The 18,796-nt window shown below is 36.6% G+C and overlaps 2 protein-coding genes and 1 pseudogene across 2 annotated transcripts; 1 reads left to right on the top strand and 2 right to left on the bottom strand.

Moving 5' to 3' along the window:
* Positions 1-245: 245 nt before the first annotated feature.
* Positions 246-3,031, bottom strand: LOC140054973 (proton-coupled folate transporter-like). Its single transcript, XM_072100118.1, has 4 exons — positions 2,038-3,031; positions 1,521-1,652; positions 1,009-1,092; positions 246-662 (listed from the first exon to the last, which is right to left on the bottom strand). Exons 1-4 carry the CDS (start codon positions 3,029-3,031, stop codon positions 472-474), a joined length of 1,401 nt encoding a protein of 466 aa, XP_071956219.1. The 3' UTR covers positions 246-471.
* Positions 3,032-7,754: 4,723 nt separating this feature from the next.
* On the top strand, positions 7,755-11,175 carry LOC140054294 (uncharacterized). Its single transcript, XM_072099229.1, has 2 exons — positions 7,755-8,019; positions 9,171-11,175. Exons 1-2 carry the CDS (start codon positions 7,931-7,933, stop codon positions 10,021-10,023), a joined length of 942 nt encoding a protein of 313 aa, XP_071955330.1. The 5' UTR covers positions 7,755-7,930; the 3' UTR covers positions 10,024-11,175.
* Positions 8,908-9,025, bottom strand: LOC140055801 (5S ribosomal RNA; annotated as a pseudogene).
* Positions 11,176-18,796: the final 7,621 nt, after the last annotated feature.

The raw sequence follows: 18,796 nt of genomic DNA, 5'->3' as shown, positions 1-18,796 counted from the left end.
TTTATGTAGATTTGTAGATAAATCCGAGAATCTGGAGCATTAACTAATTTGAGGGTACAGTCCTTCCGTCATTGATCACCTTGTATTCCGTGGTTGTTTTCCATGTACACTGTAGAACGCTATTGAAAAAAAAACAATATAGGCCTATGAATTAAAAAAAAAAAGAATGTTTAAGATTCTGCGCTGGGATTTCGGCATTGCGCAGACAGTGAAAGTTAGTGGTACGAGTTTATAGTAGATTCGCCAAAGCTCTTTTCAAACGACCAATTGATATCGGTACGATACACCGTTGATTACTTTGTAAGTGTGTCGTAAAGCTATGTCTACACTATCAAACTAGTTTTGAAAAAAAGTGTGATGTGCCCAAATATAGTAGTGATATGGTCAAATATGGTAATGATATGACATCATGTCCATATATAGGCACATCACATTTTGTTGTCACATGAAGTTTAATAGTGTAGACAGAGCTTAATGACTTAAAACATATTTTAAAGATGTGTACCTTGTCAGTCCCATTGGAATCAAACACATTGATGCAACAAAGTAGAACGTGAATTGAGGAAGAAGTGATGTGGTCGCTGAGTATATAGAATACAACAGAAGTGGTGATATCAATCCGCCGATTGATTGAAGACAGGCTATAGTTGCAAATGCTATACCTAAAAATGAGCAGTATCCAGAGCTATTTTCCGTACACAATTGTTCAACAATTCGGGTTTAGGTGAGAAACTATTGAATGTCTAGATTTGGCCAATCGGCCAATTTCACTCTTACTTCAGAGTTCGAGAAAGTTCGACTTCGGTAGAAATGAGGGTGCAGCCAGATCAGCTGGATCGGCAAATCACCTTGGTATCTATTGACGAGTTCGATTAATTATCCGCTAGACCCAGAACGATGTAAGTGGTACTAGCCAACGAATGAATGAATGTAGAAAGTGGACAATATCGATCTCCATCGTTATTTATTGTTCAGATTATTTTGTAATAAATGTTAATAGGCCTATACCTTGTTCATTTTCCGACACGAGATCAGCTGTCAATGTTTTCGTCATCGGTGCTGCTAGAGTCCGTAATGATCCTCCAGCTGTGGCTGTTAAGGAAACGTATAATGCATTATGACTGGGGAGGGTGGAAAGGGGAGAAGTTCTACCTGCCTCAGCAAGAAAAAACAAAAATTCACCAAGTTTTATGCTATTTAAAACACATCGCAAGACCTACGTTTTTATTTCTTCCACGCCTCACTTCTAAGTAAAAGCTTGCTTTGTTAGTTTTATCCGAAATTGATATTTTAGCAAAGACCGTAGGTCTACCCCAAAAAGGGTTAAAATGCGCAGAATCCAATGTCGTCACCCGGAATTAAAATCGACGAAATTAGGTCCGAAGACGACTTCCAAAAATGGCCAAACCAATTTCAACATATGCGAATAGCTGTACCTTCATTGTCCTATGTCGACGAAAAATCGAAGCTCAAGCTCCGTAACAAACAGGATAATTAATTAATGTATCGGTTATACTTACACAGTAGTAAACACAAAGTGTTTGGTGCAACAGCTGTTAACATTGCCTGTGTGACTGAAGAGATGAAACTTATTTGTATAATCCATAACTTACTCAAGCATAGCCCCAACAATTTTCCACCGATTAGCATTCCTATAATAACAGTATTTGTAAGAAAATTAATGATATAAGCCTAATAATATTTAAGATAAAATTACACGTATTTTTGTGACTGTGTTGCTCAATGGTATAGACTCCATGTAGTGGACCTGACGTCCCACCGAATTTAATACAAACCACACACTAAGTGGCCGAGATGGATTCCAGTAAATTTCACTTGAACACTGAAAATTATATGTATATATATATATATAATGTAAACGAAACTACGAGAAACTTATTCCGGAGAAACTTCAATTAAGTTTCTTGGTATCCCAAAGGTATACGCTTAATAAGACTTCGCTTTTAGCGCAATTATATTTTTAAAATAAAAACGTAGATTATGGTATGATGGGTCACTTTGTATAAGCATAGTTACCAAGTCCTGGAAAGATGGCTCCGGCTGCGGTGTAGTACCCGAGTGTTACTGGTGCCCAACAAAACGGTTGTCCAAGACCGTACAGAGCTACAAGTGAAACAAAACTTGTCCACAACACAACAAATAAGAAGAAAATAGTCAGTATGACAATCAGTCTGAATTGACGCCTAGGCTCGTTTTCTCTTTTGGTAAACAATTTCGGAATTTGTTGAAGCTTGTAAAGAACTGTGGTTTGAGATTTACAATCTTCATCAGAAGGGAGGTTTAGAGTGCCGCTGTTTTCCATTCTGTTATGAATTGATTCTTTAAGTAGGCCCGGCGTTATAATCCAAATTATGGTAGATAGACCTACAGCAAATGCGAGCCAAAATGAAGCTTTGTAGCCCTTAGATTTTAGGAGGTACTCTAAACAAACCTGGGAGAGTCCAGACCCTGCGTAGATGGTTGTTTCCAAGATTACCATGCGAAACATTCGTGGTTTATTGTGAGTGATGTCAGCCATATAGGCAAAACACGCTGCCTGGAACAAGCCCACGTCACCACCAAGACCCTGGATAAAGTTAACGCCGATTAGATAGTAAACAGGTGCCTCCATGTATACAAAAATAAGGTATAGTGCACACGCAACTACAAATGCCACAGACGGAATTACCATTGCAAATTTACGCCCGTGAGATTCACTCCACGAGCCCACAATCATCGAAACAAACAACGGTGGAAGAAATTCGGCAACCGACATATACGTGATTAAGAGTGATGTTTCTGATTGGATTTCATCATTTATAGAAGTAGAATCACTTTCATTCGGGTAACATATTACATTCTGATTTGTTGATGACGTGACGTTGTGACTTTCGGCCACTCGGAGGTTTGTGTATTGAGTGCGTAATGTGACGACCATAGACAATGCGAACGTCCCCAGTAACAATACCGGTTCGACTGTGACCCTTCGGTATTGACCTGCTGAATGGGCGGTTCCTTTCTGGGAAGACATGCTCCTATGGAGGAGACATGATTGACATTAATGTGTTTTCAGGAAAGGACTATGGAGCAACGTAATTTTGTTTGCGCGAGTTGGTATCATTCATGATTTCACACTGATACGTACAAGGCTTTCCAACAAGGCAATCTTTGTAAAGATAATCTAAGTCTAATAGCTTTTTCATCGGATCGTCGTGGCAATATGGCAACGATCAGAGTAATAGAGTACCGTAAATCTTCTAATAGTAACCCACACTCTAATAATAACCCCCTTCTAATAGTAACCCCCCCTTCTAATAGTAACCCACTTCTAATAGTAACCCCTTTCTAATAGTAACCCACACTCTAATAATAACCCCCTTATAATAGTAACCCCCTTCTAATAGTAACCCACCCCAAAGTCAATCTATAATAATAACCCACTAAAGTAACCCATGGGGTTTAATTAGAGTCACAAAAACTATTGACAACATGACGTTTTGAAGACTGGTCGTTTATGGGCCTGTTTCTGCTGCAACTGCTCAAAATACGGTATAAAAATACGGTATAAAATACGGTATTTTTTATACCGTATTTTTTAGTACCCCGTTTCTGCTAACAATACTTCTTGGGTGGTCGTGTTAAATTTCATCCTTTTTATCCAAATTGCCATTCATTTATTTGGTCGATAATTAAAAGTCGCAATAAAGGAAGTTTTTCCTCTCACTTTCAACAGCCTAGCCCTAGTGATAGAGATGTTGTGAGAGAACAGAAAACATCGCAATGGGGACAAGTAATTCGTTCCCTCCCCGAGTTATTGTATTTTGCAATGTTGTACTGCTTTCGCAGGCTCTTCAGCTTTGAGTTTACTTGCTTTGGAGACAACTCTATTCCGTACTCCTGCTTTATTTTTTTTAGAAATGTCTTTATAAATGTGGTTGTCCCTTTTATTACCTTTTAGTTGGCCGGACATTTTAGCTTCCCCCTTCCCCACACAGATTTATATAGTAAATACTGTGACGTCTTCGCTACACATTTTCGCCGAATATATCTATCTAATATACACGTGTGTAAAACAGCTGACAGCGACAGAATAAAAACACGATGTTGACCTCATGTCACAGGTAAAAAAAAAATATGGTATTTTTTATTGGCAGCAGAAAAGGGTACAAAAAATACGGTATAAATTTGTAAATATCGTATTTTATCCACACATTTTGTGGGGAAAATATGGTATACAAAATACGGTATTTTTTTTATGAGCGCAGTTTCCGCTGCCAAAAAAATACGGTATATATATGGTATTAAAGAAATACCGTATAAAATACGGTATTTTCTTGGCAGCAGAAACGGGGCCTATGATGCAGCCGTATTTTGAAAATAAGGAGTTAATGCATGCAGGATTGAGTGTTTTTGAGTTTATAAGATAAAGTTCAAAGAGTTCAAACAATTTTGTTTATTCGTACTGTTTTATTATTTTGCTATGATTTGCTGACCTGAAAAGTTGGGGGTGGGTTACTATTTTCAAGTGCCTAATTTAAGATTATTAATAGTAACCCACTACTCTAATAGTAACCCCAATCTAATAGTAACCCATTCTAATAGTAACCCAGAAGATTTACGGTTATAACAATGAACGGTGAAATCTAATAAGAGGAAAATTTGATCGTTTTTTTAGAAAAGGCTGTGTAATTGGTAAGGATCGATTTGCAAAACAGATCCCTACCTGAAATATATTGTACGATTCGTTTTGCTCTCAAAATAAAATAATATTATTTAAAAAAAAAACAATGTCTTACATAATTTTCTTGAATTTCTTGCGTTTCCTCTATTGGAACTTCTGTATCCGCACCTATAGTATTATGCGTATAAATGTTAAATGCACTGGGATTGGATTGACACTTTGAACTTGACTTTATTGACCTAATTAAGGAGGACTTAGTAAGTTTACATTTGATAGTGCAGAGAAAGTAAACAATGCTTTGACCAAAATATTTTGAAAGGATGAAGACCAATGCATATTTTACAAATAGTTGCAGAGAAGTGGATCCATTTGCTGTTGCTAGGATTTGGTGACAATTATAATATGGCTAATTATATGAGAACAGATTTTCAAAAATAGCTTCATTTTCTTGCAGTGTGTGAATTGTCTCAAATTTGTAGTTTACTGTCACACGTGTGATATGCAGTTTGTTGATCTTTTTAAAAAATATCGACATACAGAATTGTGTAATGAGGTAACATGCGCAGAACACATTGTCAATTTTTCGAAAATGTCCCTGTACTAATTATATTACGGAGTTTTTTGTTTGTATTTAGGTAACCTATGCATAATATAGTACAGGGTTTTTTTTCTCGAAAAATTGAAAGAAAAATTGACTTTATTATAATATTGAGGTAACATGCGCAGATTATGTGATTCTGCGGATGCCATTTTAAAAAATAAAATAAAAGGGTCCAAATGTTGCAATTTTTGTAAAACTTCCCTGTACTAATAATAGTACAGTTATTTTTTCGAAAAATGGCCAAAATATCCACTTTTTAAAATTCAATAATTATGCAATAATATCGCAATATGTGCGCATATATTGCTTTGCAACAACTTATAGGGCCATAATACACAGATTTGTCGAAAAATAAAAGCGTCGAAATGTTTCCATTTTCTGAAAAAATCCATGTACATGGATTTTTTCGGAAAATGCCCAAAATATTGACTTTTTAAAATTCAATAATTATGCGATAATATCGCTATATGTGCGCATATGTTGCTTTGCAAAAACTTATAGAGCCATAATACACAGTTTTGTCGAAAAATAAAACCGTTGAAATTTTGCCATTTTCTGAAAAAATACCCAAAATATCGACCTTTTAAAATTCAATAATTATGCGATAGTATCGCAATTATGTGCGCATATATTGCTTTGCAACAACTTATAGGGCCATAATACACAGTTTTGTCGAAAAATGAAAGGGTCGAAATTTTGCCATTTTCTGAAAAAATCCATGTACATGGATTTTTTTCGAAAAATGCCCAAAATATCGACCTTTTAAAATTCAATAATTATGCGGTAATGTCGCAATATGTGCGCATAAATTGCTTTGCAATAACTTATAGGGCCATAATACACAGTTTTGCCGAAAAATCAGAACGTCGAAATTTTGACATTTTCTGAAAAAATCCATGTACTATAGTACATGGATTTTTTCGAAAAATTCCCAAAATATCGACTTTTTAGAATTCAATAATTATGCAATAATATCGCACTATGTGCAACAACTTATAGGGCCATAATACACAGTTTTGTCGAAAAATAAAAGCGTCCACATTTTGCCATTTTCTGAAAAAAATCCATGTACTATAGTACATGGATTGTTTTGAAAAATTCCCAAAATATCGACTTTTTAAAATTCAATTATTATGCGATAATATTGCCATTATGTGCGCATATATTACTTTGCAACAACTTGTAGAGCTATAATACACAGTTTTGTCGAAAAATAAAAGGGTCGAAATTGTGCCATTTTCGAAAAATGCCTAAAATATCGACTTTTTAAAATTCAATAATTATGCGATAAGATCGCTATATGTGCGCATATATTGCTTTGCAACAACTTATAGGGCCATAATACACAGTTTTGTCAAAAAATAAAAGCGTCGACATTTTGCCATTTTCTGAAAAAATCCATGTACTATAGTACATGGATTTTTTCGAAAAATGCCCAAAATATCGACTTTTTAGAATTCAATAATTAGGCGATAAGATCGCTATATGTGCGCATATATTGCTTTGCAACAACTTATAGAGTCATAATACACAGGTTTGTCGAAAAATAAAAGCGTCGAAATTTTGCCATTTTCTGAACAAATCCATGTACTAATAGTACATGGATTTTTTCGAAAAATTCCCAAAATATCGACTTTTTAAAATTCAATAATTATGCAATAAGATCGCTATATGTGCGCATATATTGCTTTGCAACAACTTATAGAGTCATAATACACAGTTTTGTCAAAAAATAAAAGCGTCAAAATTTTTGCCATTTTCTGAAAAAAATCCATGTACTAGGCCTATAGTACATGGATTTTTTCGAAAAACGCCCTAAATATCGACTTTTTAAAATTCAATAATTATGCGATAATATTGCCATATGTGCGCATATGTTGCTTTGCAACAACTTGTGGAACCATAATACACAGTTTTGTCGAAAAATAGTAAAAGGGTCGAAATTTTGCCATTTTCTGAAAAAATCCATGTACATGGACTTTTTCGAAAAATGCCCAAAATATCGACCTTTTAAAATAGTTCATTTTATTTGTCCATACGGTTGTTATCATCACAAAATAATAGGGTCGAAATTTTGCAATTTTTCGAAAAATTTCCCTGTACACGGATTGTTTTTCGAAAAGTGGTCACAAATTAATTAAGTATTGAGGTAACAAGCGTCGAACAGATTAAAAATGTATTAAAAAAATTGTCATTGTTAAAATTTGTTTTGATGTTTTTTTTTCTCAAAAAATTTCCAAAATATTGACGTTGAAGTAACCTGCACAGAACACACATGATTCTTTGCATGTCAATTATAATATTATAATAACCAGTTATGTCAAAAATAAAACTTCGATCATTTTTCGACAGTTTTTTGTTTAAATGACAAAATTTTGACCCTTCATTAAGATCCAAACTACAAATTACCAAAACAACTAAACTAAAGTACCTTTTTATTTTTTTTAAATTTGTTTAACGTAGGTGTGGTGTAATATTCAAATCTAGTTTTGTATTACGATTGTGTTTGCATTATAACGGTATAAGCTTTACCATACACGATCGTTCACGTGCAAAAACCGCAGTTAGTAGGCTAAATCTACTGGTCGTGTAAATATCTCTTTAGGATATAATATTCCGGATATCGCAGTCTTACAGGTACTTCTTAAATGTATTTAAAGAACACTCACTTCTTCGGCTGGATAAACACCTTCCTATTTGGAACAGACTTTTTTGTTATTCGTGTAGGCCTATACAGGTACTTGTTCCTTTTCCATTTGTGTTATTCACATGTGCAAAAGGTAGGCCTAGGCCTACAATATTTATTGATAAGTAGTTTTCATTTTAAAATCATACTAGTGTTAAGGAACAATAGCAAACTTTAGGAAAGTGTTAGCCTCTATTCTAAACATAGTTAATGCCATCCGAATCCTCTTCTTCTGAATTGTTGGACCTCTCGCACCAACCGGTACCTTCTTCTTTTTAACACATTTTTTAAACGTAATTGACGATTCATTGTTAAATTTGTACTCCTGTTTTGTGGCGTTTTCTTCTTTTTTTGTAAATTTTTTACCTTCTATATTGTTATACATTTTTATATATTTGTAAAACGAGCAATGAATTTCCGAAAGAAGTAGAACTACAAAATTTGTTTGTTCTGTATTATTATAGATTTATTTTAAATTGTATCCGTACTTTTATTTATCTATGTATCTATGTAACTTTTTATCTAATTGTTTATGTAAATATGTAAAGCGCATTTGACCATGTTTTTTTTTTAAGGAAAAGGGCGTTATATAAATGGACAAAAATACAAGGACTTGAATCAGTCCGAGATCAAACGTTCCATGTCTTTTGCCGACAGAGCGTGGAGGACTTAAATGTTAGCGTATTGTTGAGATAATATATTTATTTTATTTATTTTATTTTATTCAATCGAAACCAACAGCGATAATTACCGCCACTAACAGGTTTGATACAAACAAAGCCAGGAGAGTTTAAAGCACCTTGATTGGTCCTGACATTGATCAAGGGCTTCTCTCGTCCAGTGCCCACCTTGACCAGAGGTCTGAGGCAGATACTAGATGCAGGGGCTGCCATAAGAGTCAGCAGTGCTGATTTCAAATGCTTAACGGGACCCCAGCTCCGTATACAGCACCCGCTATTCCCAGATGGTCTCCCATCCAAGCTCTAACCAGGCCCAACGTTGCTTAACTTCGGTGATCTGACGAGAACCGGTGTTTCAACGTGGTAAAGCCGTATATTGATATTGAACTTGAACCTATTTATACAAATTACTTGCGCACGCTGACAATAATTAAAGCGTAAATGTATATTTATACTCAGAATTCTAATATAGACTAATTCAGTTAATAATAATCAGTTCACATTTTTCATTTTACTTTTTAGAATGGAACCAAAGCGTCAAGTTCGTATAGCACTTTGGATAACTCCACGCTCTTTGTCGACAGCCTTTCTGAAGTGTATGTCTACGTTTGAGAAGGCGCAGCTTTTTCAAGAGCCTTTCTTCACAGCGAAAATGTTTGGTCCTGAAAGAACAGTGATCATTCCACAATTTGATTCAATTTTTGAAAATCTCCCAGATGTAAAGAATTACACGTACGAGCACGTAAAAAATACATTAGAGATGGATTACCCTGGTAAAGACCTGGTGTTCACGAAAGATGGGGCAAAGGCGATATATGGCCGCTTCGAATGCATCCCTCAAGGGTACCAACATGTTTTTCTGATTCGCAAGCCTAGCAAGGTGCACGTTTCTGTTGAAAAACTTAGGGCCACCGCTCAAGGAATAGGAGTAGACAAAGCTAGTTTCTACAATAAAGATCAAAAATGTTTGCCGGGATCACCTTATCGGAATTTGCTAGAGTTACTGGAGCACGTTCGGGACGTCTTAGGTCAGAAACCTGTTGTCATTGATGCGGACGATCTTACAATATCACCCGGTACAATTTTGAAGAAATTTTGTGGTATTGTAGGCCTTGAGTATAGTGAGAGTATGCTAAAGTGGAAGCCTGGTCCTGATCCACGTTGGCGGAGGGCAGAGAGTGTCCAATCGTTGTTCGCTGGTATGACTGACGCGCACAACAATTCTTACAGTAGCACTGGTTTCACAACACGCGCTCCTGGTACGGGAACAGAAACGCCGTTTTCGGAACTAAGCGATGAAGTAAGGAAATTAGTGGAAGATAGTACGCCATACTACGAAAAGCTAGCAGCTATGAAAATAAAGATCGAAGATTAAAAAATGAATATTCATTATAAGAAATTGATATTAGGGAGTTTTCGCAACCTTACGAATACGATAACGAAAACGAATACGTCACGCACACGTATTCGTTTTTCGTAAGCAAGTAAAAATCTGTTTCGCCTGGCAAAGAAATATTGAGGGGCCGTCCAAAATATGACTGCGTTAAATTTGAGCGAAGCGCAGGTACGTGTAGCTTGGTGCTTGGCTGCCTAGGCCTAGCGTAACATCAAAGCGAATGAGGACTTTAAAAACTGCTATTTATCAAAATTGACTTGGCATTTTAGTAAATTACTTTTTAGTAGATTACTTTCAATAAAAGTATAATTATATTATGATCATGAATCATTCCTGATTCAAAAGCAAAATGTGCAAAATAGATCAAAAACTATACTCGTTTTGTAGTTACGAATATGACTAGAACGCAACGCAACAACGTATTGACGCAAAGTGCTGTATTGCGTCAACAAGTGGGAACCGACGACGCAAGAGTGCTGTATCTATCGCAGGTTTAATTTCACGCAGGCGGGGGAAAACACAATTATTGGAAGGGCATTTTCTTACGTTGAGGAGATTGCGTTACGTTGCGTCGCTAGTGGGAACCAAGCTTTAATAAATGATGCTGTATACGGAATTTGCCTGTGGTACTAGTCTAGAATCGTTCGGCTCTTATTAAATTACAAATATTGTTAATACAGTATGTACATATAAATATTATACATATAAAGCTTCATGGTTCCCACATCAACGCAAGGACGTATGAACAACGCAACCGAGTTGACCAATGACAAGCAATAGTTCGAATAATCCATCGCTTGTGATTGGTCAAATTACTTGCGTTGCGTCCTAGTGGGAACCAAGCTTAAAACGATTTACGATGATTCAACTTGAAAATAATTACATGAGCTATATATATAATATATATATATATAAATATATAATATTTATACACGATCAATAAAGAATAAACGACATCTGCACCTGAATAAAGAAATGACTTCAGTTGAGTACCGACTCAATTCAGCCACTTTGTTGGACAATCACCAAAGTAGGTACAGGTTGGACACTGTATCTATACAGTTTTGGTCCGGGTCATAAATAAGTCAATTATGACGATTATGAGGGTGACGAAATGATCTCAATTGTTTCGTCATTCAGTTACTACAGGCAATGGATCTGAGGTTGCCACTCCAGGAGTGACTCCACCAGCCTATTAAACAGGGCCGTGGCGTGTAGCCTACTAGAATACCGGGTTAGCCCTCTTTCGAAATCTACTGGGGTTGTTTGTGCACAAACAAACAAACAAACAAACAAACAAACATGAGCATTATGATGAATAGTTCATTCATGGCAACGTGATATAGACGTACACTAATGAATGCATGTACTTTCAAACGATAATGTCCTGGCACGCGATTTTGTTTTTCGTAGATTAAGTTGGGGACCCTTTATGTGAAAGATAGCCGAACTACTTCCTAAACATATAACTAAACCTAACCATGTAAATAATCTCTCTCTCTCACTATAAAGTAAAAAGAAGTTGCTCACGGTGGGATTCGAAGTTCTAGTCTACTCCACTCGACTACACCGTAGAAAGCGTTTGCAGCACCTTATGAGTATGACTAATGAATATTCATGTTTATTTTGAGACGTTTCATGAGGGGTCCTCAACTTATGTACGAAAAGAAATATCGCGTCCTGGCCGCGATTTTTTTTTTCGTACATAAGTTGGGGACCCCCCTCATGAAACGTCACAAAATAAACATGAATAATTCATCAGTTAAATTTGTTGTTCCGTGGGCACACCCAAGCGTATAGCAACAAGAAGTGATTACACAACTGCGATACGATACCTACGTAGGCCTAGGATTCTAACGTGATTGCCTTCGCGCACTCTTCTTCACACAAAATGTGTCGAGTCGAGGCTAATCGACAGCTAGGCAAGACATTAAACTAAGTAGTAATTCATTGGACATAGCCCAAAGAAATCTTAGACCCACAAGAATAAAGAATGTGTATAATTTTTGTACTGTATTTTTTTAATTCTGCTATTTTATTATCAAACAATATGCATGATGTACTCAAAGGAACTTTAAAAATGCGCGTATATGAACACATGAGATGGGAAGATTTGACCCACGAGAATAAAAAATGTATTTTTGTGTAATTTATTGTTTAATTTTGCTGACTTATTACTCGGATTGTGTCATACCAAAGATAAATCTATCTTTGGTCATACCTAACACACACACGTCACACACACCCACAGCTACTACTAGAATAGACATGGGTTTAGAGACTAATAATTAGGCCTAATAGTATTAATAGAAACTATAATTTTAACACGTAATTCTTTAGTAATAAATTATATTAAAAACACCATAAACTAAAGGCTGATTATTTCGACAATCCACACAAAACGCCGCTATCGCACGCCGCAACAACAACAGCGGAGATAGGCCTAGAATCGTACCTTGTGTAATCACTTCTTGTTGCTATACGCTTGGGTGCACACGGAACAAGAAAATTTAACTGATGATTTTATTAACAATGCATGTACTCAAAGGAACTTTAAAAATGCGCGTATATGAACACATGAGATGGGAAGATTAGACCCACGAGAATAAAAAATGTATTTTTGTGTAATGTTTATTGTTTAATTTTGCTGACCGTATTACTCGGATTGTGTCATACCTATAACACACACAAACACACACAGCTCTACTAGAATAGACATTATGTTTAGAGACTAATAATTAGGCCTAGGCCTAATAGTATAATAGAAACTATAATTTTAACACGTAATTCTTTAGTAATACATTATATTAAAAACACTATCATAAACTAAAGGCTGATTATTTCGACAATCCACACAAAACGCCGCTATTCTTCTATGAAATCCCACGCCGCAACAACAGCGCGGAGATAGGCCTAGAATCGTACCGCCGCACTTGTGTAATCACTTCTTGTTGCTATACGCTTGGGTGCACACGGAACAAGAACATTTAACTGATGAATTATTCATGTTTATTTTGTGACGTTTCATGAGGGGGTCCCCAACTTATGTACGAAAAAAAAAATCGCGTCCTGGCCAGGCTGCGGCCAGGCTAGGACCTATAATCTTTTGAAATTTATATCATTTTTTAACCAAAGTTGGTTGAAATATTTGACAAGAGGGAGACTATTTGTATTTCACGTTTACGAACGGGGGTTTCGGAAACTTAATGTAATTGTAAATGTAATGCGTTTGTTTAGGGCGGAGTCTAGGATCTGACGAACGTCGTATTTCATCTTGCACTGGATAATTGGATGGCTGCCAAGAATATCCTTCACGTGCGAAATATGTGCTTATTCGACGTATATTATCATCTCCTACAATAATAACGAAACATTTGTCAATATTAAACAAACACAATATTCACTTTTGTACTGTTTCATTAACACAAGTTGAAAGTCTATGAATCAGAGATTTTTTCATAAATTCATCATCATAATTGTTTATCATCATAATCATCAGTGGGACCTACTGATCGTCACCAAGTATCGTTGTCAATAGGGATCTTCGATTTGAGACGACCGACAACGACCAATCTAGGCCAGGTCAATCGCTGTGTCGTTTTCTGGAACTATTAACCATCAAACATTGTCGAGGTGGGGAGCAAGGACACGCGTCCCAATATCCCCGCATGCGCACAATGAACTAACATGACGTAGTTTGGTCGCCGGTCATCGCATGGAACTACTAACCATCAAAAATTGTCGAGGTAGGTGGGGAGTGATGACACGCGTCCCAATATCCCCGCATGTGCACAATGAACTAACATGACGTAGTTTTGGTCGCCGGTGGTCGTCACCTGGAACTAGTAACCATCAAACATTGTCGTGGTGGGGAGCGAGGACACACGTCACAATATGCCCGCATGCGCACAATGAACTAACTGTATTGAAATCAATGTCACCAATCCGTATACCATCAATATCGTTCAACGTCGTTATTACATAATCAATTATCGTTATCAATAACCAAATCCATACCATCACTATATTGTACGTCGTTATCCGTATCCGGATATTCACCCCCTGGACATTTACCCCCCGGACAACTACCCGCCGGACAACCACCACCTGGACCACTACCCCCTTAGGACAACTACCTCTTTAGGACAACTACCCCCCGGACAAATACCCCCCGGAAAACTACCCCCTTAGGACAACAACCCCCTTAGGACAACTACCCCCTGGACAACTACCCCCCCCGGACAATTACCCCCTAGGAACAATTACCTCCCGGACAATTACCACCCAGAAAACTATCCCTTTAGAACACCCTAACCACCCAGACCATTCAACAACCTGACTCTGCAACAGTGTATAATAGGAATTAATAACTATATTTTAATTCGTTACTTTGACGAATTACTATTCATTATTGTAAACAAAAGTAAAAGATTGAACATAAATATAGCCTGGTATAAACTGAAGATTGTCACACATGATCATAGGATAGTCGATCGAACGTATTATATAGTACTCCCTGTATTTACTGTAAAGACTTGGTTCGCTAATAATAATAATAATTTTTGCGTCAGGACAATGCTTCGATAACCACTGGTCTTAAAAGAATTACTTTTTGTCTCAAATTTGTCATATATGTATTTTTGTACACTTGAAGAATAATATCACTTTTGAAATTTGACCTCAATGTTCACTCACCGAATAAACGTCGATCTTTAAATAAATTCCCCTCAAATAAACGGTGACCATGTCACTCCCATGAAACATCATATGGAACAATCGGCGTCTATTTCCATTAGATTATACCCCCTCCCATTGAATAAACAACTTTCTTCCAATAAATGTCCACCCCAAAACCACCTAAACAATAAACAGCCCAGGCCGTTTTTTCAATAAATACGGTACTTTAAATCTAGCACATCTAAGGTCTAGCGTGCTGTTAAACAGAATAATCGGTTAAAAATGAGTGTTTCGAAACTAGAGACCCGAGACCCAATACGAAAAGGGAGACCTAAATATACGAAAAGAGAGACGCACGTACGAAAAGGGAGACCCCACTATACGAAAAGGGAGACCCCACAACACGAAAAGGGAGACCTAAATATACGAAAAGGGAGGCCCAAATATACGAAAAGGGAGACCCAAATATACAAAATGGGAGACCCAAATATACGAAAAGGGAGACCCACTATAAGAAAAGGGAGACCCCACTATACGAAAAGAGAGACCACACTATACGAAAAGGGAGACCCTAATATACGAAAAGGGAGACCCAAATATAGGTCTCCCGTTTCGTATATTTAGGTCTCCCTTTTCGTATGTTAGGGTCTCCCTAATACTAGTTTGCGTTTCGAAACACTAGTATACTAGTTTCGAAACACCCGTTAAAAACAGATGATTTCATTTTTACAGAAACCGGTCCTATTATTTGTCTACTTTTGGATTGGGGGGGGGGGGGGGGGGTAGTTGACCGGGGGGTAGTTATCCTAAGGGGGAGTTGTCCTAAGGGGTGGTTGTCCGGGGGGTAGTTGTCCAGGGGGTTGTTATCCTAAGGGGGTAGTTGTCCTAAGGGGGTAGTTGTCCGGGGGGTAGTTGTCCGGGTGGTAAACATCCGGGGGGTAACTGTCTAGGGGGTAGGTGTCCTAGAACCCTACCAGGCATATACAGTATATCACATTGGCATACAGTCAATACACTCACACAGACTTTGCATGCAAAGTCCTTGCTACCGCGCGCTCCATTTTTATAGACCGACCGATCTGAAGGAGTATTTCCAAAGAGGTGTGAAAAGACAATGTTTTACCTTAGCAGCATATACGTTTAACTGAAAGTGTAATGATAACTGCCATTACTCAAAGTTTTCATCTTCACACATGAAGCAGCTAAAGGACGCCGCACTAGGATGCGTTCCCGCAAAAATAACAATTTATCAAATGAAGAGGTGCAACATCGCGACGTAATGTTCTAATAAATTAGTAGGCCTCCGCCTCTATAAAATTGTAATCAATGGCGGAACATATTGTCTTCAAATGGTGTTCGCATGTCCACCACCAATTGTCAGTTACGCAATTGGTAATCAAAGTTTTGGCGTTCATCCAAAACGGAAATACTTTTCAGGGCTCGATTTATCTTTTTCATATTGCTAGCCCACTGGGCTAGTTCACTGTAGATTTCACTAGCCCATACATTATTTTACTAGCCCACTCTTATTATCGCACCGTGATAGCAGGGCCGCCATATAAATGAATTCAGGCATTTTGTACAATAGAGGGCGCACTAATCTAAACGCTCGAGAATTGCTACACATTTACATACAAACTGTATTAAAGGGTGTCACGAAAGCTCAGACCACGAAAGCTCAGACCCCCTAAGACCTAAGATCACGAAAGCTAAGACCCAACACCTAAGATTACAAATACTAAGATATACTACAGCTTAAAAACAATACTTGTTTATCCATACATAATTTTAAACACAGTAGGTTTCATTTATTACCATAAATATAATTTAATACTACCGCAAAACATAGATAAACTCACATTATTTTCGCCCGTTGAGTAAATGTATATTTTTTCTTTACAACAAACAAACTTGACGGGTTGTTTGTTGGTATATATTTACTCCATTGTGTTGCTTCAGAGGATGTTTTTCTTACGCACCTGCCTTTCTTGTATTTTGACTCCAAATTTGTTGACTAACTTTATCCTGAACACCACACTTTAAAATTAGGACTTATAAGTACTTTCAGAAGGAGAAACACATAACAAATAAATAAATCCTTTAAATTGATGATTTTACAGGCGTGTTTCTTTGTATACTGTAATGTAACTCCTCGAGCTCCCCGCTCAATGTTTTTGTTTCTATGGAGCGCCAAAAGAGCAACAATAATAGTACAAGTATAAAAACAGAAAGAAAACGAAACAAAAAAACTTTTAAGTTAAAATTTATTTGCCAGTATTTATTTCTTCGTACTTGCATGATTATACTATTATCATTACAATTTTAATTTTACATTGTTCCATCCACACTGTAGATGGACTCCACAGAGTTTTCAGCCCTCTATATAATTTTTGCTCTTTTGACGTTCCATAGAAACAAAAACATTGAACATGGCCCATGGGGTAGGCCTACTGTACTGTGTAGGCTAGTCATTTTGTGTGCGAGAAAAACGTCTGTAAAATCATCAATTTAAAAATGTATTTGTTACTTTTTATGTGATTCTTTTTCATGAAAGTGCCAATTCTAAGGTTTGGTATTCAGAATAAATGTTGGGAGTTAAAATACAAGGCAGGTGCGAAAGATAAATATTTGTAATCTTAGGTGTTGGGTCTTAGCTTTCGTGATCTTAGGTCTTAGGGGGTCTGAGCTTTCGTGGTCTGAGCTTTCGTGACACCCCTGTATTAAACTATTATTACATGAAAAATTACACAAAATTGTATTTCTTTATTGTTCACATCCCGGTTCACATTATAAAAATTAACTTTGCGTTGCGACGCATAGTCTATTTCATGCTCAACATATTCACAGAATCGATTTATTGAGGTCTTTTTGTTGTTGGGCTTCAACCTAGCCAAGAAAACTAATTAGATTCTGTCTACCTTAGGCTAGAGGCCTAGGCCTAGAGCCTATTATTATAGTAGGGTAGCTAGGATAGACCTACCTACTAGGCCTAGATCGCATTGGAGCACCCTGGCCTACTGTACCAAAATGGTACTAGGCCCTAGGTAGTATCTAGCTAGGCCCACTAAGGCGCAGGATTGGTCATAGCAATAAATAGCAAACAAATAGCTGTGTAAATGCTATACCTGATACAGCAATAATAGCAATTAATAGCAAACAAATAGCTGTGTAATTGCTATACCTTTTACAGCAATAATAGCAAATAATAGCAATGAAATAGCTGTGTAATTGCTATACCTGATACAGCAATAATAGCAAATAATAGCAACCAAATAGCTGTGTAATTGCTATACCTGATACAGCAATAATAGCAAATAATAGCAAACAAATAACTGTGTAATTGCTATACCTGATACAGCAATAATAGGAAATAATAGCAAACAAATAGCTGTGTAATTGCTATACCTTTTACAGCAATAATAGCAAATAATAGCAAACAAATAGCTGTGTAATTGCTATACCTGATACAGCAATAATAGCAATTAATAGCAAACAAATAGCTGTGTATATTGCAAAAATAGCAACTAATAGCAAACAAATACCTGTATAATTGCTATACCTGATACAGCAATAATAGCAATTAATAGCAAACAAATAGCTGTGTAATTGCTATACCTGATACAGCAATAATAGCAAATAATAGCAAACAAATAGCTGTGTAATTGCTATACCTGATACAGCAATAATAGCAAATAATAGCAAACAAATAGCTGTGTAATTGCTATACCTGATACAGCAATAATAGCAATTAATAGCAAACAAATAGCTGTGTATATTGCAAAAATAGCAACTAATAGCAAACAAATACCTGTATAATTGCTATACCTGATACAGCAATAATAGCAAACAAATAGCTGTTTAATTGCTATACCTGATACAGCAATAACAGCAAATAATAGCAAACAAATAGCTGTGTAATTGCTATTGCTGTTCTATCACTATCCTACTGTGACACATTGGTCACTTGCCTGAAACCTCAGCTATAGCTGCTATAGTTGCTATACCTGATACAGCAATCATAGCAAACAAATAGCTGTATAATTGCTATACCTGATACAGCAATAATAGCAAATAA

This window comes from Antedon mediterranea, chromosome 7 (genome assembly GCF_964355755.1).
Source record: "Antedon mediterranea chromosome 7, ecAntMedi1.1, whole genome shotgun sequence".
Lineage (NCBI taxonomy): Eukaryota > Metazoa > Echinodermata > Crinoidea > Comatulida > Antedonidae > Antedon > Antedon mediterranea.
This window is presented reverse-complemented; position numbering and strand designations above follow the sequence as displayed.

Excerpts from the sequence above, each read along its gene's own strand:
- LOC140054973 (XM_072100118.1), bottom strand. The coding sequence starts at position 3,031 with ATGTCTTCCCAGAAAGGAACCGCCCATTCAGCAGGTCAATACCGAAGG. Across the intron at positions 1,653-2,037 it reads AGCCATCTTTCCAGGACTTG|GAATGCTAATCGGTGGAAAA; the intron begins GTAACTATGCTT and ends CTGTTATTATAG. Across the intron at positions 663-1,008 it reads CGTGTCGGAAAATGAACAAG|GTATAGCATTTGCAACTATA; the intron begins GTATAGGCCTAT and ends GCTCATTTTTAG.
- LOC140054294 (XM_072099229.1), top strand. The coding sequence starts at position 7,931 with ATGTATTTAAAGAACACTCACTTCTTCGGCTGGATAAACACCTTCCTA. Across the intron at positions 8,020-9,170 it reads ATTCGTGTAGGCCTATACAG|AATGGAACCAAAGCGTCAAG; the intron begins GTACTTGTTCCT and ends TTTACTTTTTAG.